General features: G+C 50.8%; 1 protein-coding gene across 1 annotated transcript; it reads right to left on the bottom strand.

Moving 5' to 3' along the window:
• Nucleotides 1-975: 975 nt before the first annotated feature.
• Nudc (nuclear distribution C, dynein complex regulator) lies at nucleotides 976-13,773 on the bottom strand. Its single transcript, XM_032896521.1, has 8 exons — nucleotides 13,565-13,773; nucleotides 9,142-9,219; nucleotides 3,961-4,164; nucleotides 3,799-3,864; nucleotides 2,650-2,964; nucleotides 1,801-1,884; nucleotides 1,589-1,707; nucleotides 976-1,233 (listed from the first exon to the last, which is right to left on the bottom strand). Exons 1-8 carry the CDS (start codon nucleotides 13,643-13,645, stop codon nucleotides 1,182-1,184), a joined length of 999 nt encoding a protein of 332 aa, XP_032752412.1. The 5' UTR covers nucleotides 13,646-13,773; the 3' UTR covers nucleotides 976-1,181.
• Nucleotides 13,774-14,666: the final 893 nt, after the last annotated feature.

The raw sequence follows: 14,666 nt of genomic DNA, 5'->3' as shown, positions 1-14,666 counted from the left end.
AACCCAGGGCCTTGCGTCTGCAAGGCAAGCGCTCTACCACTGAACTAAATCCCCAACCCCTAATTTTTTTAAAAAAGGGAAATACTATAGGACAGAGGAAATCAGAAGACCTAACAGTCCCTAAATCCTAGCGTTGGCCTAAAATCCAATTTTCCAGCAGCTTTCTGAAGTAGTTTACATTCCCAGGGAAGTTCTATCAAAACAGCTGAATGGTTAACTTTAACCTGCACACCTCTGCGTTCAATGGCCCTGACCCTTTGGCGGAAGCAGATGCTCCAAGGGCCAGATCTAAGCAGAAGTTACCTCCTCGACCCTTTACCGTGTGGCTCTACCGGACTATACCCTGCCTTCCCGGCTCCCACTCCCAGGCAGTGTCCCAGGCTTTATTACTCCCATGGCTTTGTTCACACAGTCCAGTCTGAATACTTAATTCTGGGACTGGCTCCTGATGTCTAATGGGAATCTGTAGCCAGACTCAGCTTTGCTCAGAACCACACGTGAGGTAAGGCGGCTCACTCACATGAGCCTAGCAATCTATGTTCCATCCTCACAACCCATGCAAGCATGGAGGGAATTGACCCAGAAAGCTGTCCTCTGAAATACATACATACATACATACATACATACATACATACATACATACATACATACAGCACACACACACACAGCACTTGTGCACATACAATGTAAATTAAAACTTAAATCCCGGGGTTGGGGATTTAGCTCAGTGGTAGAGCGCTTGCCTAGGAAGCGCAAGGCCCTGGGTTCGGTCCCCAGCTCCGAAAAAAAGAACCAAAAAAAAAAAAAAAAAAAAAAAAACTTAAATCCCTTGTCATAGTCCTCCCTAAAGTCATAGGAGCAACAGACCCAGAGAGTCGAGACCCTGCCCTAGCAGGTAGACTACTGCACAGCAGACCAGGCTAGAAGCCAAAATCCCAGCTCCTAGCAGCAGCCAGAGGGTCTACACAGGGCACATAGGTGGAAGAGTAAATAGTTTTAATGTGTAACAGGACAAATAGCAAGGACAAGACCCCCAAGACCCAGCCCTTCTCCAGTGAATCCCTGGAGCTCACACGCCTGGGAAGTCCCATGCCTGCCCAGCCCTAAGGCTCCCGGGTCTCAGGAAAGGAAGTTGAGTGGCTAGGGGCTCAACTGCAAGAGTTCAGGAAGGCGAACAGGAGCTAGTTGAATTTGGCCTTGGAGAAATCCATCTCTGGGTGCTGATCCATGAACCTAGGAGGCAGAAGTAGAAAAGTGATCTCAGCTGTCCACCTCAGCCCCGACACTGGGCCTGACCTCCTCAGAACCCTGAAACACCCGGAGCCAAGCCTGTATCAGAGCCCTTAGGCCAGAAGGGCAGGTGCCAGCAGGTGGCACCAATCCTGTTACCTACTGCTTCCTACTCTTAAGGTAGCCTTGTCCTGGAGGTGACAGTACCAAATGGTCAGGTGAACAAGCCAAGAGAGAACCATGAAGTTGGCTAGTTTATGTTGCAAGTGGGCAGGGCAATCCGTGTTCCATTTAGTGGCACACTGCTGTCACACAGGTCTAAGCCCCCAGCAATCCTCCCCATGCCCCAGTCGCTTACTTCTTCAGGATTTCCTGTTTCTTCTGCTCATCAGAGGTGGGCAAGCCCATGGACTTCTGCCTCTGGTCATACATCATTTTTTCCACCATGCTGCGAGTCTCACTGTCCAGGTCTGAGAGCTAGGGACAGGCAGGAAGAAGAGTGAGTCCAGCACTGGACTGCCTACTCCTGGACGCCACGGAGAAAACTTCCCTTAGCAAACCGGAACTCACCTTGGAGTTCTCAGGGTTAATCTTCTTGGTATTGATTTCGGGGTCACTGGTAACCAAGCGGTTCCACCATTCCATCTTATTGATCTGAGGAGGAAGAGGAGGAGGAAATCCATGGGGAAGGAAAACCCACTCTATGACCTAGGAATTACAGCTCAGCCCTTTAGAGATAAGCTCTCTCCCATCCACATTGTGTATGTGCTAGGACCAGGGTACAGAAGAGCCAGACCTCTGCCCGCCCAGCAGAGGGCGACACACAGAGGCCAACAGTGACAAACCAGTCACCTGGAGCAAGAAAGCATGGAGGGTGGCCACGTGGCTGGAAGGAGAGAAGCTAGAGTAACAACTGGACCTTAAGGCATTGCAAGTAAACAAAAAGAACAAAGAGCCAAGAACAAGAACAGAGATTCTGGCTGGGAGAAAAGTCAAGTACCAGGGCAGAGACCATCGAGCTGCAGCCAAAAAGCACCATCTCCTGTGCCAGGGGAAGTGTCCATGGGCCCTCGGCTCTATCCAGACACCACCTTTATTCACCCCAGTAAATGTCCCACACTTCTAGGAAGGTGGGTTCTCTGGGGGCAGATTTCTCTACACTCTGTTCCCTGTTCTCTCTCCAGTCCTTAGAACAGGGCCTGGCAGAGCACGGGTTCAGGCACATGTGAACAGAGCCCATGTGCAAGCTGATGGAAAGGAACAAGACCACTCGACCCCAACTCTGCCCATCCCGCCCCAAGCGAGGCACACAGGTAAACCGTAGCTGTTTCCTGACGATAAAAGCAGAGTGAGGAGTAAGCCCACAGGGCCTGCAGCAGTCAGGGGGCGTCAGCACCAGCTAGGAAGGGCCGCTCGTACCTTCTCCAGATGCACTGTCACCACCTTGCCATCCTCGATGAGCCACGAGCTCTCCTCCACCTTTACTTCATTGTAGAGCTCTCCATCAATCACTGGTGCCTGTCCTTTGAGGCCCACCCGGAGGTGCCGCCGCTGGATGTCCACCACCACATCCTTTCCCTTCAGCCGGAAGCTGACTCGGAAAGGCACTGCCAGATCCAGCTCTGACAGGGTCTGGGTCCAGCGGTAGTTGGGCAGGTCAGCCCCATTGCCTAGGTTGGGTTTCAGCTTTCCTTTGTCCTTCTCGTCTTCCTCGTCTTCCTCTTCCTCAGCATCCTGCTCAGTCAGGGAAGCTCAATGACTTACCTGACAGACCAGACTTCCACCAGGCCAGGCCCACAACTGCCGCTAGACACAACAGCCACAAAAAAGCAAGCTAGGCATGGCCGACCTACACACCCTGGGCCACTGGGAACCAAAGGCAAAAACAGGTCCTGATCTCTGCCAGAAGGGCTCAAACTATACCAAGTGACACAGGCTGTGGCTGAGCCAGTGCCCCTCAGCCCGCACTTCATGGTACGCTCTGACTCGGGAGCAGTTTAAGAAATATTACAAGTATATGAGTATTTTGCACTATGTCATACCTAGTTCAGAAGACCCCCTAGCACTGGAGTTAAGAGGCCATTGTGAGCCACCACTAAGCTATCTTTTCAGTCCACCTGAGGGTTTTCTTGTCCCAGGATTAAGGCCAGTAGAGTTATCAAAAAGTATTACTATTGTTGCTGCTATTACTAAAAATAATCTAGTAGTAGTAGTAGTAGTAGTAGTAGTAGTAGTATTTACTACTGACAGTCTCTCTACATAGCCCTGGCCATTCTAGATCTCAGAGATCCACCTGCCTCTGCCTCTGCCTCCTGAATGCCAAGACTAAAAGCATGTCACTATGCCTGGGTTAAAAGAAAATAGTTTTCATTTCTATTTGAGATAGGTTCTCACTATATAGCACAAATCTGCATCAACCTTTTTGCCTCAGCCCACCAAGTGCTGAGATTATCATCACAGCTTTCTTCCCTGTCTTTGGCAGGGCCCCAAGGCTGGGGAGAGGGAGGGTGAGGAGGGAATTCTGCTGAAGAGAGGAGACCACTGCCCAGGCCTGCTACTCCACCTTACCTGCTTCCCTGGAGAGTCAAGACTGCCGTTCTTGAGCTGCACCTCATGGTTCTCTGCATCCTTTTTCTGTGGCAAAGGGCACAGAGTTGCATCAAAACCCTACTTCCCAGGGCCACTGCAGTCGGGGGCGGGGTGGAAGTAGAGGAGGACGCCCGGCCTCACCTGGTCAATCTCCAGCTGCAGTCTCTCTGCCTCCTCATCAGTCAGTTCCTTGATCTGTGGCCCGGGAGTCTCTGCCTTGGCCTCCTTGGCCAGCCTGGCTGCCCGCTCTGCCTTCTCCCGACGCTCAGTCTCCTGCCGAGCTCGCTTCTCTCTCCTGGCCTTCTGTGCCAGCTGGTTATGGTGGTTAAAAGTCTGTGTGATGAGCTAAGGAGGACAGTGTCTTAAAGCCTAGGGACAGAACATTACCTACCCCTGCATTACAACTGCAGCCAGGCACAGCAGCTGCACACTGGTGAGGACCTACTCTTAGCAGCTTCTGTTACAAGCAGAACTCAGCCTCAGCCCCTCCAGGAAGCCTTCCCTAAGTACCCAGGTCCATACTTCCTGTTCTTCCACGGCCTCTTTCCTGCCCACATCTTGGGCATATAGCCCCAGATGGCAGCACTTAAATTCACAGCCAGAATCAGCAGGTTAGACCCCTCCCAAGGGAAGAAGCTAGCTTCATCCCTAACCTGAGAGCCTTGGATTTCAGGTCCTTCCACATCCACTGAGCAAGCTCCCATGATGCTTTACTCCACAGCACCTGTCCCAGGTATGGAGTTTGAACCTGAGTCATCTCTCTAAATGCAGCTTGGGCCTACGCTCTTCTCACCAGAATGAGGTTTTTCTCACTGGCCGGTCTCCAGAACAGCAAAAATGTCTCTTGACTTTCACCTTTAGCTGACTCTGAAGACTTAGAAAGTGCAAATCTGTGGCTTCACACACTTGAAACAAAGCACATGCCTCATGTGACCAGCGCTCAATAGGCCATCTTTGAAGAACCCCCACACCTAAGCTGGAGGGGGGAGGAAGTCACAGAAGTCACCCATTGGCTTCCAACACACAAGGTTCTGCCAAACACCCAGACTCTCATTCATCTGTGACCATTCCACCTGCCACTCCCTGCCCCTAGCCCCATGCCACACCGATAGCTTCAGAGTGCACCGGTAAAGACACCCTGAGTGTCAGTAATAAGGGTAATGACAGGAGTGAGGGAAAGAGGCCTCCCCTCAGAGGCCATGTGCTGTGGAGAGAAACAGCAGGTCATGAAGCAACTGCAGCAGAGGCAATGCCCCAGCTTCTAATCATGGGGACCTTGAACTCAAGCCATGTGACAATCGGTGGCCAAGGAGGGGCAGGAACAAGGGCCCTCTCTCTTCCAGTCCCATAAATCATGTCACAACCCACTCGGCCTATTACTTCCAAGCGATGGGAGGTTAAAAGAGGGCAGAGAAGAGCTGCTGGGCAAAGTCAAGGCCAACTAGAGCAGCCTCTGACCCTTCCTCCCAAACCCCTCCCAAAGAGCACACTAGTGGTGGCCTAGGCAGAAGCTGTGGGAGTCATGGAGTCGCGCTTCAGTCACTGACACTGCTGGGAGCTCCCCGCTGGCAGGTGGGAAAGGGTGAGGAATTCTGGGCCTGGTGCGTCAGCATAGGTGTTTTCTTTAGGGACAACAATGGTCCCACCAGTCTGGCCAATTAGACCACAGAGCCACTTAACCCAACCCAAAAGCACAAGAACCAGACCCTGACCACACTCAGGCTTAGCAACACATTCAAGCAATGGACAACAGGGGAATTCGTCTGGTCAGGGACACTCAAGGATGTCCTGTTGATTATGTCTTGTAGCCCCACCTAACCAATCTCCCTCTCTTTCCCAGCCTGGGTTGGAATGTTAGACCAGGCCCCTGCCCTTTCTCAACTTCCAAATGCCCCACAGGCCCCAGCTAGGAAATGGCTAGAGCTGGGGTGGAGGAGGTGCAGAGCTGGCAGCATTGCACAGCATGGCCACTACTCCGCCTGCGGCCTGACACCCAGCCTGACATGTCCTTCTGCTTGGCCTGCCCATTGCTGACTTCGACTCTTCCTTCTCAGTCCTAATGGTCAGAACTACTTTATGCATAGTACACTGATGCCCACCCCTGGCTGGAGAGAGAGAGGGAGAGAGAGAGAGAGACACAGACAGACAGACTCTGTGTGTGTATATAACTTTTTCTTTGAGTATCTACCACAGCTCTGCGTTTGCTACTTGTCTTTCCCTTTACTTGGGACAACTGTTCCTTTGGGCTAGCCCCACCCCATTGTGGCTTTCAGGCCGCCTTTCCTGTTTCTCACCAAGTTAAGCTCCCTGTCTTCTGAAGAACAAGGCGCAGAACTGCACCCTCTCATCCTTGCTGTCGGCAGGGTCTTCCCTCCTGAGTGAGAGCATGAGGGCTGTGCCTCAGGCCCCAAAGCTGGGTCCTGCCTCACCTCTCTTTGTGCCATCTCAAATACCTCAACCATTCTTTTAACCGTAGAATAATTTTACAAAAAATTTCTTATTAAGCTAACTGCAAAGTATATCTGTTCAAACATAGAAGTTAAATAATTTTTACTTAAAAAACAGAACAAACAAACAGTGACGCAGCCGGGCTTGGCAGCTCACTCCTGGAGCCCCATCTCTCAGAAGGCAGAGGCAGGAAGGTCTCAAGTTTGTGGCTAACTGTGCCCTATATATCAAGACTCTGGCTGGGGCAGGGCAAGGCCCTAAGGGTTAGTCCCCAGAACCACACACAAAAATAGCGAAATGACCAAAACTTAGGATCCTTCGCTGACAGCCAAAGGCAGACAGAGAAGAGGAGGCGAGGCTCACCTAAGCTAGACAGAGAGAATCAGGAAGCAAGGAACAGCATGACAAACCCGACAGAAGCTGACAGCGTGTGTTTACATGGGGCCTGGCACTGGTGCTGATATGCTGTCACATACAAGTATCAAAAGCCAACCTGGCCATGTCCTGTGACACAGGCTTCCCTTTTGACTGACTTGGTAACAACCCTGGTGCACCTTTACTCAAGCCCATGAGTTTAACAATGAAGGAAAACCTCACCTCATGGGTCACCTTGGAAACCCACTAGCAATTACTCTGAGAGCTGTGAGTCTGGGCTCTTCCTGCACAGCCTCTCCACAGAAGCAAATGGCTGGAGCAGGGAAGTCTCCAAATAAGGAAAGAATGAGAGTCCCACTGAACAGTAAGCACAGGCAGGAGCAACAGTTGGCATAGCCACAGAGAAGCCACGCGGTGCTTCATACTGCCTATCGGTAACCTAGTTCTAGGGAGGAAAAGGAAACAGATCAAGCCTGGAGGTCTAGCTCTCAGCATCCCCCAAATCTGCAGAGCAAACAAACACTACACCCCCAAGAGGGGGAGGAGCTACAGTAAAAAAAAACCAAGTCTTTCTCCCAGTTCTTGACACAAAGCTCCTAAGTCCTTGGGATTTCTAGACTCGTGTCCATTAGAGCCCGTCTATATCACAGCTCAGGATGGGCTGGAAGACGGCAGGCTGAGGGCTGCCTCTGAGGCACCCAGTCCCCAGCACAGGAAGGCAGTGGAAGAAGCCAGACTGAGGTGCTCAGCAGCCAGTGATTTAGTAGTTAATTACATTTATTCAATTAACCCCTGTAAATCCCCTAAACAATAGCGTCTACAACACTCCTGGTTGCTGAACATCAAGATCCTGGGGAGAAGCACAAGCCCAGAGAGGACACAGAAGCACCACACCCTGCTGCACTCTGCTTCCTTATCACTGTGTGTAGGGGGGGGGAGGGCACACACACACACCTAACTGCCCTGGAATTCACTACATACACCAGGCTGGTCTCAAGTCCAAGAGATCCTCCTGTTTCTACCTCCTGAGTGCCTCCAAGTGTCTTTTACAATGAAACTGAAAGTTGAGACTTCAGGAAAAGCACTCCCACAAGCCCAGTCAGTCTAATGAGCTCTCAGCAAAGTCCTGAGTTTGGATTAGTATTGGACGTTAGGGATGTGTCAAAGGACTGGGCTTTTTAACATTTCATACTGGGCACTCGGGAGGCAGAGGCAGGTAGAGTCTGACTTGGAACCCAGCCTGGTCTACATAGTAAGTGCCAAGTCAGCCAGGGCTATGTAGACACTCTCTTTCCCTTTCTCTCCAAAACAAACAAACAAGCAAGCAAACAACTTATTTACATGTGCACCTCTGTGCTCGTGTGCCCATCCAGGCACGAGTGGCCAAGAGGCTAGAAGAGGGCATCGGATCCTCTACAGCTGGTCACAGGCAGTAGTGAGCTTACCTTATGGGTGCTGGGGAACCAAGTCCCTCTGCTGCTACTGCCTCTTACCCAGAGCCTTCTCCCCAGGCCCCTCCCACCCACTGCCTATTCTGAATGTTAGCAGCACCACAGGTCTGTGCAATCAAGTCTCCCCAGCCGGGGTTCCAACCTTGCACACCCTTGTCAACACTTGGTTCCTGTTGTTCCTGTCTCCTTTTTAAGTGTCCTAGCTGGTCTCAAGCACACAACGTAAGCCACACTCCTGCCCCAGCCTCCCCAGGAACTGTATGTAGACTACACACACACACACACACACACACACACACACACACACACACACACACACACACACACACACACACACACAGATTTCCTGGGTTTTGTTTTGTTTTCCCATGGGAACCATTTTAATGAGTCTGAGGCAGGAGCTCACTGTGACTTGAGGGAAAGAGGTAGTGGAGTTGTCTGACACAGGATCTAGTAAATGTACCCCAGGCTGACTACATAGCCAAGGATGACCCAACTCCTAATCTTGTACAACTGCCTCCTGTGTGCTGAGATTACAGGCCTGAGGCATTATGCCTGTAATTTTTTAATTTTTTGCCTTCTCCTTTGAGATGGGATGTCATGCTATAGCTCAGGTGGCCTCAAATGCAGTGCTAGGACTGCAGACATGCATCACCATGCCTGGCTTTAAGCTTCAAATTTTAATGTCTGTCAACTCTTGCTACCCAGATAACTAGGAAAAGCCTTGGGGTGAAGGGTAAGTCAGGCAAGCCTACCGCAAACTGGTCTCCAGGATGTTTCTCTTACAATGCAGCTCAAGACTCTGCAGAGTGTAACACATCCCTGAGCCAATTTCCTCTCCCATAAAATGGGGAGGGCTGACACCATTAAACTGGTCAAGAGCACAGGAAACTCAGGGGAAAAGGACAGAGGGGGAGGGGCTCACTGACACTCCCCTCCCCAGCCCCATTCTGGGCCAGCCTGGGAAGGCCAGCCTGGGAAGGCCAGCCTGGGAAAGCCAGGTGAGCTCTCCACACCCGCCCAAAGAGAAGGGGTCCCCAGCACTCACCTTCTCTGCCATCCCCTCTTCTCCTCCAATGAAAAAGTCTGTTTTGCGTCGAAGGAAGCTGAAGAAGGTGTTCACAAGCTGAAAGACAGAGGAGGAGGCTGCAGCCCTGGGGCTCAGGGTGGGCCCCTCGACTGCAGACAACCCCCTGGTTTAGGAGAGAATTTGAATTTGAGCATTTTACCTCTGAACCGCCCACCTGAGCAGCCAGCCTCCCCGCCAGGCTCCTGCGTCTGCCAGTCCTGTGTATATACATACACATTCACCATCTCAGTGGGGCTGGACCCACCAGACACACTTCCTCTGCATCTGTGATTTGAAATGCCTGGACCAAGCCTTCTCTGGCAGACAGGAAGCCATCAAAGGGCCTACAGAGATGGCTTCATGGGAAGGGCCCTTGTGCAAGTCTGACGACCTGAGCTCGACTGCCCAAATCCACAGTGTAAGGAGAAGGAACTCCTCAAAGTTGTCACCTAACCTCCACACACATGCTGTGGCACACAACCCCCATAGAAACACACACATGCGCACAAGATAAACAAAACTTAAAAACAGAACTGGGTTGTGAGCCAGACAGAGTGGTGCATGCCTGCAGGTGGGAATCTCTGTGAGTTCAGAGCAGCCTGGTCTTGAACCTGAACACTGTGAGTTCTATGTTAACCAAGGATAGTAAGACTGTCTCAAACAAAGTGTGGCTGTCGTCCATAATCCCAGCATGAGGAGGCTAAGGCAGGAAGAGTTCAAGGCCAGCCTTAGCTACATGGCAAATTTCAGGCATCCTGAGTTATGACATCACCCCCCCCCCCCAAAAAAAAAAACAAAAAAAAAAAACAAAACCAAGGAACCAGTTGAGATGGCTCAGTGGTGCCTACCATGTTCTATTTCCAGAATCCACACAGGAGAAGCAAAGAACCACTCCTTCAACCTCCCTGCCCCTGGGGGCTGGGAATTTAGTTCCACTGGTCCTAGCATGCTTGAAGCCAGGGTCTCCCGTCAACTCATTACACTAAGCACAATGGTGAATGTCTATAATCCCAGCACTTAAAGTTAGGGGACTTGGGAGGCAGGTCTGGGACACAAGAGAGGCCATCTCCTTAGTAATGACAATCCTAGTTAAGTAACTAGCTGTGAGGACTGATGGACCGAAGGTGAAGGGGGGTGACCCTATCGTCCAGACAGGAAAGCTGAGGTGGGCTACGGCTGGGCGGCGCTCTGCTAGAGACTTGGCTGTAGCTGTTCCTAACTCTGTAACGCTGCAGGGCTTCATCCTCAGATCTTACTCCATCAAACGTAACAGAAGCAGCCCTCAGGTTGGGACTGGAAAGGTGGCTGAGCCGTCGTGATGACCACTTCCTGCTCTCGCAGAGCACCTGGATTTGGTTATGAGATGGTGGCTCACAATCATCTGTAACTCCAGATCTGGCTGGTCTCATGGTACCAGGAACACACACACAGAGAGCGCAAAGACGCCGCACGCACACACACACACACACACACACACACACACACACACACACACACACACACACACACACACACGCAGGCAAACATTCACCTGAAAGGTAAATGTTAAAAAAAAAAAAAAAAAAAAAAAGGCCTTTAAGAGGCACAGACAGACAGACAGACAGACAAGGTGCCTACAAAGGTCAGAGTAGGAATCCCCTGAAGTTGGAATTACATGGTGCTGGGAATCAAACTCGGGTTGCTTTGCAGACAGTGTCTTACCGTAGAGTCCAGACTGGCCTCAAACCCACCTGCCTTGGCCCTCCAAGTGTTAGCATTCAGAGTGTGCATTACCACACCCAACTAAATTTTCCCAATGAGAAGGACAGCTGCACATCTGCGCATGGTGGCCGGGCCTATAATCACAATGCTGAGGCAGGAGGATCATGGGTTTACAGTCAGCCTCAGCTATGTAGTGGGACCTGTCTCAGTTCCCCACAGAAATGCTGCTTTCCTTATCCCCATGCTGTGATTAAAAAAATAAACAAGCAAGAAAAAATAAAAAACAAACAAACAACAGCAACAAAAACAGAAGACCTGGGAAAAGAAGACTTAAGGGGGAAAGGGTTTATTTTGGACCATCATAGTGGGAAAGATAAGAAGCAAAAGCTTAAGGCAGATGGTCATGTCAGGCCACAGGTAGCAGGGAGCACTGAGTGCTTGTCAAGTGTTAGGACAGCCCAAGCTCAGTAAACTCCTGGGGAAAGCACAAGCTGCTGGCACTGACCCAGTTAGCACAACATTCGCCCCAGTGAATAGTTCTAAGTCTGAAGCCGAAACTTACCCTAATGGGTACGATCCCTACTTCTAGACACTACATTCACTGAAACAAAGTGAACTCACTCTCAAATACTTTTGTGTTGTATCAGTTTAGGGACACATAGACAAGAAGGTTCACACTTGCAGATTAGACACACTCTCCCACTTAAAAGAGATTTAGAAGTCCTTGGTCAACACAGGCACCTACAGAAAGACTTAGAATGTGTAGTGACCAGTTTTATGCCAACCTGACAGAAGCTAAAGTCATTAGAGAGGAGGGAACCTCAATCGAGAAAGCGCCTCCATAGAAAAATCAGGCTGTAGGCAAGCCTTTAGGGCATTTTCTTTTTTTTTTGGTTCTTTTTTTCGGAGCTGGGGACCGAACCCAGGGCCTTGCGCTTCCTAGGCAAGCGCTCTACCACTGAGCTAAATCCCCAACCCCTAGGGCATTTTCTTAAGGAGTGATTAATGGGAGAACCCAGTATATTGGGGATGGGGTCATCCCCTGTGTCCTGGGTTCTATAAAAATAGAGTTGAGCAAGCCAGTAAGAAATACTCCTCCATGACCTCTGCATCAGCTCCTGCCTCCAATTCTGGCCAGCTGCTTTTGATGATGACCGTGATACAGACCTGTGCGTGAAGTAAAGCCTTTCCTCCCCAAGCTGCTCTTCAAGTTTTATCAAAGCAACGGTCACTCTAAGACAGAATGGAAAACTAAAGGAGACCCCATCCCCAGTGACAGACCGTAGGACGACTGTCTCCTCAGGGACTTGGGGTCTGGTTTTCAGTAAACCTGTCACTCTGACTCTCAAGTGCTTATAGAATGGAGTATCTCTGAAGACAACAATAGGCTTTTCCACCTCTCCCAGTATTGGTTTGAAAAAAATAAATTAACGGCACCCATGCCAGCTCATCTATGTGGCACATGAACTACATACCCACTGTGTGAACGAGGTCTGGTTGTTGAACATCTCCTGTGGGTTATCTGAGGATTATATCTGGGGGTCTTACTACAGATCCCTGATTCCTGCCTCTTCCTTCCCAGTGTCAGGATTACAGTCCTGCACCATCATATCCGGCACTGGATTAAACTTTTTAAATGCTCACTGTGATCTGCAAGATGAATCACTGGGAAAAAGTGACTGCCTCAAATCCTAGCAATTCAACACTAAAAACCCACATACCGGTGGCAAGGGAGAACTGGCCCCATGAAACTGTTCTGACACAATACATTTCTTTCGTTTTGTTTTTGTCAAGATTTCTCTGTGTAGCCCAGGATGTCCTAGAACTCATTCTGTAGACTAGGTTGGCCTCAAATTCGAAGCTCTACCTGCCTCTGCCTCCTGAATGCTGGGATTTAAGACACACCCTGCTCCAAATAATTTTTTAAAGCAAAAAATCTTCAAGGAACTCCCCAAAGGCAAAGTCTGGTCTCTGTCGGTGTCTGCATCCCCAGGATCCAGTCTTACTATGTGTCTGGTACACGAAAATGACAAACACTTAAACAAAACTAGGGGGCCAGGCAAGTTGGCCCACATCCAAGTCCTGCACTTGGAAGACAGAGGCAGAAGGAATTGGAAGTCACTCGATCTACATAGCAAGTTCAGGGATACAGAGCAAAACCCTGACTCAAGATAAAAAGAAAAAGAAAAAAGCCATGAACTGATATTCCTAAGTTTCACCTCGCAAACTAGGCAACTGAGGCTAGGCCAGGAGGAAGCTTAACCTACAGGTCTCCGGTTCACTTCCTCACTCAGCATAGTTTCAAGAATAAAGAGACCACGTGCTAACCTCACCCTGGCTCTCACTACCCTACACAGTATTGATAGACAGGCTCTACTCTGGATAAGATGCAGATCACGTGCATTAGAGCCGATCCAGGGATGCTCTAAGGAGTAACCATTAGGGATGCTCTGGAGAGTAACCATTAAAATGAAAGGAAAAACACCGGTGGAGCGCAGAGTGGGTGCGGAAGCTCTGGGGTCACTCTGGGACAACGAATATTGCTCTTGGGGGCTAGGTGTTGGGCTTTGGAGCCAGACTTCACCCGCGGGGTGGGCAGACCGGAAGCTGGGGCGCGGAGACCCGGGGACCCGCGCGGCCCGGGTGGGGGAGGTCTCGGCCGTCCACAGAGAAGGGCTGCGGCACGGGCCACGTCGTTTACCTCCTGCACGCCGCCCTCGTGCTGCTGCGCCATGGCCAGCAGCATGCCGTCGAAGCGCTCCTCCTCCTGCTCCCCTCCCATCGTGCTGCGCTCCGAGCTCCGCACTCGCGCCCTGCGATGCCCGCGCTCGGTACGGTTCGCTCGGGCCCAACGGTTCCCCTCGCTAGCCTTCCGCAGCGGAGCCGGAAACACGCACGGCAAGCCGTGAGGGCCCACCCTTCCCAGCTCTCTTCCCGCCTCCCCAACCATCGGTGCCCATTAAACTCCCGGAACACAACCCGCTTCGCCGTTCATTGGCTAACCGGAGCAGCAAATCAACAGGCGCGGCCCCAAAGCAGTGGGCAGGGCTCGCGACCGCAGAGTTTGGCTTGAGTTGCTATGGTCACCAGATACCTGGGAGCTTTCTAGAAAGCTCTGAGCTCACATCTTAATAGACTCCTGGTCTGCCTGCCTTCACCTCCAAGCACTGAGGTTGCGGGCTTGTGTCACCTGAACAAGCCCCACCGCTCCCACGCGTACATTTATTTATTACTTTGTAAACCTGAGAGTGCTATACTGTTAGAAGATTAGTAACATAAACTTTGCCAGAGAGCCTGGCTGTCTCACACCCTGGAATGGGGATTCTGGAGGGTTGAACCTCAGATGAACAGTCCCAAAGAACAGGACTTATCCCCTCTGTCAGACTGAGGTCTCTGAGGGCTGGTCGGAGCCACCTCCATGTTAGAAGCTGGGCTGATTAATTATATGTCAACTTGACATAAGCTAGAATCATCAGAGAGGAGGCACCACAATTGAGAAAATGCCTCCCGAAGATCCAGCTATAGGCAAACCTTGAGGGCCTTTTCTTTTCTTTTCTTTTCTTTTCTTTTCTTTTCTTTTTTTCGGAGCTGGGGACCAAACCCAGGGCCTTGCACTTGCTAGGCAAGCGCTCTACCACTGAGCTAAATCCCCAACCCCAGAGGGCCTTTTCTTATTTAGTGATTGACGGAGGAAGGCCCAGCCCATAATGGGTGGGGCTATCCGTGGGGGTGGTCTTGAGTTCTGTAAGGAAGCAGACTGAGGGGAACAAGCCAGTAAGCAGCCCCCTCCATGGACTCTCCAT

This window comes from Rattus rattus, chromosome 1, assembly GCF_011064425.1.
Source record: "Rattus rattus isolate New Zealand chromosome 1, Rrattus_CSIRO_v1, whole genome shotgun sequence".
Lineage (NCBI taxonomy): Eukaryota > Metazoa > Chordata > Mammalia > Rodentia > Muridae > Rattus > Rattus rattus.
The sequence above is the reverse complement of the archived record's forward strand: the minus strand, read 5'-3'. Positions and strand labels throughout refer to the sequence as shown.

Coding starts and splice junctions, on each gene's coding strand:
- Nudc (XM_032896521.1), bottom strand. CDS start 13,645: ATGGGAGGGGAGCAGGAGGAGGAGCGCTTCGACGGCATGCTGCTGGCC. Junction 3,865..3,960: donor TGCAGCTGGAGATTGACCAG/GTGAGGCCGGGC, acceptor CCTTTGCCACAG/AAAAAGGATGCAGAGAACCA. Junction 1,708..1,800: donor TTAACCCTGAGAACTCCAAG/GTGAGTTCCGGT, acceptor GCCTGTCCCTAG/CTCTCAGACCTGGACAGTGA.